Source organism: Onychostruthus taczanowskii, unplaced genomic scaffold (genome assembly GCF_017590055.1).
Source record: "Onychostruthus taczanowskii isolate IOZ18803 unplaced genomic scaffold, ASM1759005v1 scaffold186, whole genome shotgun sequence".
Lineage (NCBI taxonomy): Eukaryota > Metazoa > Chordata > Aves > Passeriformes > Passeridae > Onychostruthus > Onychostruthus taczanowskii.
The window spans coordinates 200447-208191 of record NW_024499084.1 but is presented as its reverse complement, the minus strand read 5'-3'; the positions used below and the strand labels follow the sequence as shown (position 1 = coordinate 208191).

General features: G+C 44.0%; 1 protein-coding gene across 1 annotated transcript in view; it reads left to right on the top strand.

Moving 5' to 3' along the window:
• The first annotated feature begins 1510 nt into the window (after window positions 1–1510).
• Window positions 1511–7745, top strand: part of ADAMTS19 (ADAM metallopeptidase with thrombospondin type 1 motif 19) — a 124903-nt gene continuing 118668 nt past the window's right edge. The window contains exons 1-2 of the mRNA XM_041401130.1: window positions 1511–1617; window positions 2589–3202. Coding sequence (XP_041257064.1) covers window positions 1533–1617; window positions 2589–3202 — 699 coding nt within the window. The 5' untranslated portion in view covers window positions 1511–1532. The remainder of the gene's footprint in view (window positions 1618–2588; window positions 3203–7745) is intronic.

Sequence of the window (7745 nt, the reverse complement as noted above, 5' to 3'; positions counted from 1 at the left end):
TCCAGTATTTTCACAGGAGCTTATAAACCACATTTTGCAGCACTTCCTGAACACTTGTAAGGATAGTTGTAGTTATGAAAAGGCTGCAGGATTTGGCCTATTAACTAATTCCACTGTAAATTAGTACATATGTTTTATTTATTTGGAAAACAAAGCTTTCCTTGAAATGCATTTTAAGGTCACCTAATTATCAGACAAATATCAGTTTGCAGCCCTGAAAAACTCCCCTCTTCCTAATCAATTAATCTTGTTTTCACTGAGTCCCTCTGATTTTGCCTAGTGTTAGTTGGCTCAAATGCCAAAAAAAAAAAAAAAAAAAAAAAAGACCCCCGTATGATAACCTTTTTCCTCTATAAAATGAAACTACTAATAAAAAATACTATTTGGAGTCAGCTGAGAATACCTATCCATGCAGCATACGTTTCAAGCAGCTATCGAGCAGAGCAGAGACCAATAACCAGCTGCATTTGGCTTCTGTGGAGTCTAAACGTGTTTTTTATTTGGAGCTGTAACACGTGATTTTTGTTTGTTTGTATGTTTTGCTTTTCATTTTACACAACTAACTTCTAGAAAGAATTCTTGCAACCTCTTAGCTTCCCATTAACGGCACAGATGGCTTTCCTCACCGCACTGGATTGCTCTGCCTTGCCCTAAGGCACAGCAATCACCTTTGACACCAACAACAGTAGGTAAAGCAGCAGAAGTTACGGCAAAATCCGACTTTTAGAGGGACGTGTTTACCTGTTGCTTTTGCAGTTCATGCTGATGCTAGATGCGCAGCTAAAGCTTTTTGCTCAGCTCCTCATTTACTCGTTCCTCTGCTGACAAGGGCCAGGGTGGAAAGTGATGGGTTTCCATGGAGAGCTGCGTGGTGGGGCAAAAGGAGTTTAGAATCAAATTACACAAAACTAGGCAAAAGCAGTCAGTGTCTGCTGCTCCCTGAATTTCGGCAAAGGCTCCGCTGAGCGCCTTGCTGGCGATCGGGACGGGGGAACCCTTCCCGCAGCCGGGGCGCACGCGGTGCGCGCCCCTCACGGGCGGCAGGGCCGGGCGGGGTGCGAAGCGCCGTCTCCCGGGACCGCGGCCGGGGTTCGGCCGCTCGTGGACCCGCCCGGGCGCCTGCCCGTGGCCCGGCGGCGGGGTTGTGGCGGGCCGAAGGAAGGGGGGCCGCGCTGCCGCCGGGGCGCAGCTGCCCGCCCGCCGCCGGGCGCTGTGTGCGCGCACGGGCCGCGCTCCTGCCTGCCCGCGCCCACGCGCACACAGACACACGCACACACACGGACACGCACAGACAGACGGACAGACAGACAGAGACACGCACGCACACACACACACGCCCGGCCGCCGTGCGCTGCGCATCCCGCGCCGCCGGTGCTGCCTGCCCTTCCCGCCGGGACGCGCTACCCGCGCTCTCCCGAGTTTCTCCGCGGGCGCCCAGGTGGCTGCGCCCCACGGCACTCCCCGCTCGGCCCGGCACGACTTGGCACGGCCCTGCGTGTCTTGTCAGCCGGCGTCCCGCGGGCGCGGAGCCGATGGCGCTGGGAGGAAGGATGCGCCTGAGCCGCGTCTGCTGCGTCTTCTACCAGCTGTGCGTGCTGTCAAGCGGGCTCGGCGCAGGTAAGTGCGCGCCTTTCTCGGGATGGGCCGAGCCCGGGGCGGCCTCCGCTCCCCGCCGGCTGCCGGTGGCGGTACCTGGCCATTGTTAACCGCGCCCGCCCCCCGTAAGCGATGGGTGATCAGATAATGCGCGCCTTGGCTGTGAGAGTGCACTGCGCAGCGCTGCTCTGTACGAGACCTGATTTCCACAAGCAGCCCTGTCATCTCTCCTGGCTGTGCTGTTCCTAGAGTGTGCGATGAATGTGTAAATAAAACTATTTCCTGTCTCAGGCTAGTGTAGGTTGTGTGTACTCAGATTCTTGTAAACATAATGCCGACATGACGGACTTTGGTTGTATTTTGATGTAGAGTGTGTGGGATATGCAGACATCAGTAGCTAGTGATTCTAATTCAGTTTCATTATAAGAATGATCATGATACAGCATGTGCATGCAACTGCTACTTGTATGTGCAGCCATGGTGTGTGTGTGTGTATATTTGGCCAGACTTTGTGAGGCATAATGGGTCTTGCCCAGCATGCTGAGAAGAAGGGTGAAATTTTCAAATTTGTTCAGGTTTTCCCCAGCAATTTTTTTTAAGCTATATGAAAAAGTAGTTGCTTTGTCTAAATGAATGAAAGTTTATGCAACTTCCTTTGCATGGAGGTGGTGATCAAAAGGAAGGACATTCCCAGCAACTGGTACAAACACAGTTTCTGCCCAGCTTGGGGTCCAGCTTTCTCTGCGTTCTGCAGAACCTTGGTATGTTCCAGACGCATCAACAGAACAAACCCATCTAGCAGCTGACCCCCCTGCTCTGCGTAAGGACAAGATGAAAGGGACAAATGAACCCCACTGTATTTTGTGTGGCATGCTTGTTGGTCTAGGAGTCAGAAGGACCATCTTGTGGTGGGCAAAGGGGAAGGTTTTTAGCAGGCACTGGATGCTGTTTGGTGCTCCACTCATTTAAAGTATCTTCTGCATTTCCCACAGGTCTCCATGCTTCAGAAGAGACTGAGGAGTGGGAGATTGTCTTCCCTGCACTGTGGAGCCCGGGCCAGCAGGAGCCAGCGGGTGGCAGTGGTGGTGGTGGTGGGGGTTGCAACGTTGACCCCAGTAGTGGGAACCGAAGCAGCACTTTCAGTGCCCCAGTCACACCTAGCCCAGTGGCTGGCAGCTCCCGAGAGGTGCGTTCAGTCTCCTCCTCGGTGGATGGGCAGGCACAGGCTGTAGGGGAGGCAACAGAGGAAGAGGACACTGAGGATGAGTATGAGTCTCAGGAGTTTTACCACTGGTCCCCCCTACCCCAGGGAACTGGTGCTGCCTCTCAGTTGCCAACACCACCATCCCCACCGCCACCACCTCCAGCAGAGGATGGAGATGAAGTGCTGCTGAGGATCCCAGCTTTTGCTCGGGAACTCTACCTGCTGCTCAAGAGGGACAGCCGCTTCCTGGCTCCTGGCTTTGCTGTGGAAGAGCGGCTTGGGGGTGAAGGCAAAAGTCCACCCAGTGCTACACAGTCGCAACCTGAGAGAGCTTGTTACTACAGTGGTGCTGTCCTCCGCTACCCGGGCTCCTTTGCCTCCTTCAGTACCTGTGGTGGACTGGTAAGATGACCTTGCATGCACCTGGCCTAGCACCCAGGTCTCCATCGAAGTCTTCATCTATTGCTTTTCATTCCCATTCCTTTCCTAAGGTCTTATTTCTTTCTTGATGGCATCTTGGGTCCTACCTCTGTACCTAACCTCATTTTTTAACAATTTTCCTATTTGTACTCTTCTCATAACTTTTCTCAAATGCTGATTCTACCTTTAGCCTGTACAATGGTGATATTATTTAGCCTGTTTCCAGATACATACCTTTCTGGTTGTGGATTTCCAGTTCTTACACCATCCTTTCTTAAACTTTTCCCATCTCTGTCTGTAATTTTATCTTGCCTTCAATGAGTTTTGTAATTAGATACTTCCATGCTCTCTCTCCTTTATTTTCTCTGTCTCATCATCTCTCCTGCAGTCCATCTGTAATCCATTTGTTCTTCATTTTTGTCCTGTATTCTAAAGTTATTTCCCTCATTTGAATTATCTTCCTTCTGCTGTTCAGTTTTCAAACTGCTCTGTCTTTTCTATTTCTAGCAGTATTTTACCAATGTCTCCTTTTAGTTATTCCTTTGCTTTCACCTCTTTGGCCTTTTTTCTCTACCTCACAGCTTCTCACGTGTGGTACCTGTAGTTACTTGAATTTGGGACTTCTTTCCTTTTAACTCCTCCATAGAAGAATGCAGTGAGTGTGTTCCCAGCAGAAACCTTAATACCTTTTCAATTGTTATTACTTCTGTGGCATACTTCTCTAATTTAAAACAAGCTCCCCCTGCTATTATTTCTGTTGCATCAATCATGATTTTTGCTAGATAAAGAGCAGAATTGGGTACACTGACAACAGCAGCGATGATCCAAAGAGCTGCAATCCTAAGGCACTTGCAGGTAGGTGGAAAGTGTAGAAAGGAAAAAAGTTTACCTGTGATGATATAGAATGCTGACAGGATCTTAAAAAACCCAAATTATTGCTACTATTATTCTCATTTGGAGCCTTTATGTTCTTGCAGCACTTAACAGAATTTAGACTAGAAAGAGTAATGGTGCTCTGGAGATGGTTAATATCCTCTGTAATCCTGGGGTTTGGGTCTGAATCACCATAACTGCGTGATAGATTTTTTTTTCTTGTATTTCTTTCTGAATTTGAACATCTGACTCCATTGCTGATTCATGAAGGTATGCCTTTTTATTTGTATGGCCATGAAGTGAAACCAGGTAAAATGTGGAAATTTTGACTGCCATGAAGTGAAACCAGGTAAAATGTGGAAATTTTGACTGCTTATTCATTTGTCTGTTTGAATTTATTCAAAAATCAACACAAACTGAAAATGGTGGATTGACACCAAATAAAATATTTGCCTGCACTCCTGCAAAGTGAAACCGCCAAGTTTCACACAACTCTAAGTGGCTGGCATTTAATTACTGATATTTTGTCAGATTTTCCGAAGCAAGGTAGTAGAATTAATTGTGGAGAAAAATATTGAAAGTCAGTCGATGGTGGTTTGAAAACAATTGGGTAAAAGAGTTTTATGTTCATGAAAAGCATTTGACTTCTGTGCTCCTTCTTATTTTGAGACTTTTTCTTCCTTCTACATTGTGTTTGAGTAAAAGTAGATTAGAAAATCTTTGTAAAGAAATTGATGGAAATAATTATCACCTTTTTATTATGTCTACTCAAAAGCCATGTACATCATTGCATGTCTGTAACACCTCTGATTTATTATATAAATTGATTCACTTTTTGGATAGATCCCAGTTTCTAGAGAGCCTCATTGTAATTTTTGATTCTGTTAGACTTTACTAGGAACCAGCTTACTCCAAAGCCTTTAGCCATCTAAGCGTGCATGTGCCTAGATCATGTTTTCTATCTAGAAAACTGCAGCTGAAACATAAAGTATTGCATGTATCTCAAATAAAATTGTCAACTGTTGTTGATGTTGATTGGTGTTGTCATGATCCTCAACTGCACTGTCCTGTTTGTGGTGAAATAGTTAAGCAGCTGTTCTTCCTGAGAGTGTTGCTGTGTCAGGCATAGTTAAAAAAAATTGCACAGTTCTATTATGTCAAAGTTGTCATAACAAATCCTAAGCTATTTGTCATTCTTTATTCAGTCATTGCTTGGGCTCTACTACATATGTAAGTTGCTGAGTTTCCAAGAGTATTGAAAAAACATCCTAGCTTGTGTTGGATATTCCGCCATGTTTCATCTAGGCCTAGCAAATAGAGCCAAGCCATATTTCAAACTACATTTTTTTTAACATGTAAAATAACATAGAAACTTGTCCCCAGAAATATTTTATTGTAGTTACTGGAAATAGAGTTTTTATTTTCATTTTAAATATAAAGAAATTTCAGAGAAAATACAAATGTCTTACATACACTCTCATTTCAAAGCCTTGCAGACCTTGCGTTAGGTTTAGCAGGCTGCACGCACTTTGTAAAGTCAAATGTGGGCTAATATGCAGCTTAGATTACAGCATTCTGCTCTTCAGAAATAGCCTTTTAGTGAGTCTTTTTACTGACCAAAGAAATCAGCTGTAGTCTGACAGACAACAGTGATTATGCCGTGCAGGAGAAAGGGTGAAGGAGTGTGTGGTTTGGCCATCATATGTAGGGAAAGGTCATACCTGGCAGTACAGATGTACAGCTGTTCCTGCAGGACTAGTTTTGTCCAAAGATACTGCATCTTCAATAAATTTAAAAGAGGCCTTAGGTGAAATTGTTGTACTATCCACATAGGATGCTGTTATCAGTTCCAGTTTCTCAAGGCACAGAGACCTCACACGCCAGTGATATTCAGGAAATAGGGGGAAAAAAAGGCCTGTGTAGTAATCCACTTACGTACACAGAAAGAAGAATATTGCTGCAGATGGCAAGGACGTTACCCTCTGAAGCTGAAATTTAGATGCTTTTTAAATATTTCACTGGTTGCATTTATGTAAAGCATGTAACATAGAGGACAACATTAAAGCTTTCCTATATTATTTCACAGTTCTTGAGAGCTTCAGTAGTGGTTTTTTTCTTAAGCTGTTCATCAAGAGCCAGTATGGAGGGGTAATAATAATGGGGCTCCTAATGCATCATGAAAGTCATGCCAAAATACAAGTGAGAAATGAAAGCTGTACTCCTAGATAATTAATAAGCAAATTCTGACTGCAAGCATTCAGAAGTGTCTCAATTCAGCCACTTAATCTTGACAAACAAAACATAACTCAGTGGTTATTTTCTAATGAATCTGAAGATTGGAGATAGTCATCTAGAAACTATCTACTCATCTAGATACTATCTAGAAACTTCATCGTGGTGACCTTGGTGCGATCTCACAACTCACATGATCAATGGTGACAGTCCTCTCCAACTCCTTTGTAAAACACTTGAGGATGCTTACATCTCTTTGAAGCTCAGTGGGATTTACTCTGGGTACATTTTGGGATTCTGCACTGGTGCTCTGGGAAGATGAATAAGGAGAAGTTTCTGAGGATTCTTCCATCTGCATGCTGACTGCCTAGTTCTTGTTCATGGCTAGCCAAATACCAGGATGTAAACATTCCTGCTGATGCCGCTGAGACTGTTCTTCTGAAAGCAATGACTTGAACAGCTGGACCATTAATTATTTAAATGGTTGTTTCTTTTGTTTGCTTGTGTTCTGACATAATATTTGAAATAAGAAAAAAATTGCGTCAAAGGTTATTGGTATACATATATATATATATATATATGGTAATTTTATATAGCATGCTGTAGGAGAAATTTACAGTGAACCTAGAATTAAGAAATCAGACTGCTGGTTCTTTATCTACTGCTAGAATGAAAATTGAAGTAGTCTCACTGCTTTTACCACAGAGTGCTGTAAACGTGGCAAATATGTGCTTTATCCCCTATTCCTTTCATTTCAAAAAGAGAGGTATGACTACAATTTTTCTCAGTAATTAATTCCTTAGGTAGTATTCTATGGCTGTGTACTGACAGTCAGGGATTTCACCAAAGTTTCTTCTTTTTTTGACTGAAGCAGTCTGCAATAAATAGAGAACAGCTATTTCTGTTTAGGCCAAGAAAGGATCTGAATGGCTTTTTATTTCTAAAGCAATGGAGCATATTTAGACTTTAAGGAAGGGCAAACAGGAGCAAATGTAGACACAGAGAACGGACAGAACAATGCAGCTTCTTGCTGCTGTGCTGTTCATCTCAGCTTCTTGCGCGTTGTCTAACAGAACATCTCTGGAGCTCTGCCTAAGAAGACAACATTGACATTTGGGTTAATTTACTGGAGAGAAATTTTGAAGTTCATCTGACTTTCAATGGATCATAAGAAAGTGAATCAGGCAATAGCATATTTATAGTTCTGATGAATCTGTGTAAAATACAATTTACAATTAAAAGGAATGTGCAGTTTTACAGCGACTTAAGTTGGAACAAGTCTTAGCATATCTCCAGTCCAGGGAAGAGCTCTCTACAGAAGTGTGTGGTGCTTTTACTAGGCCTCATTGCCAGTGACAAGCAGGATTTTAAATGTCTGATCGATAGTTTATAGACAAGTACTTCACTTAAATAGCCCTAT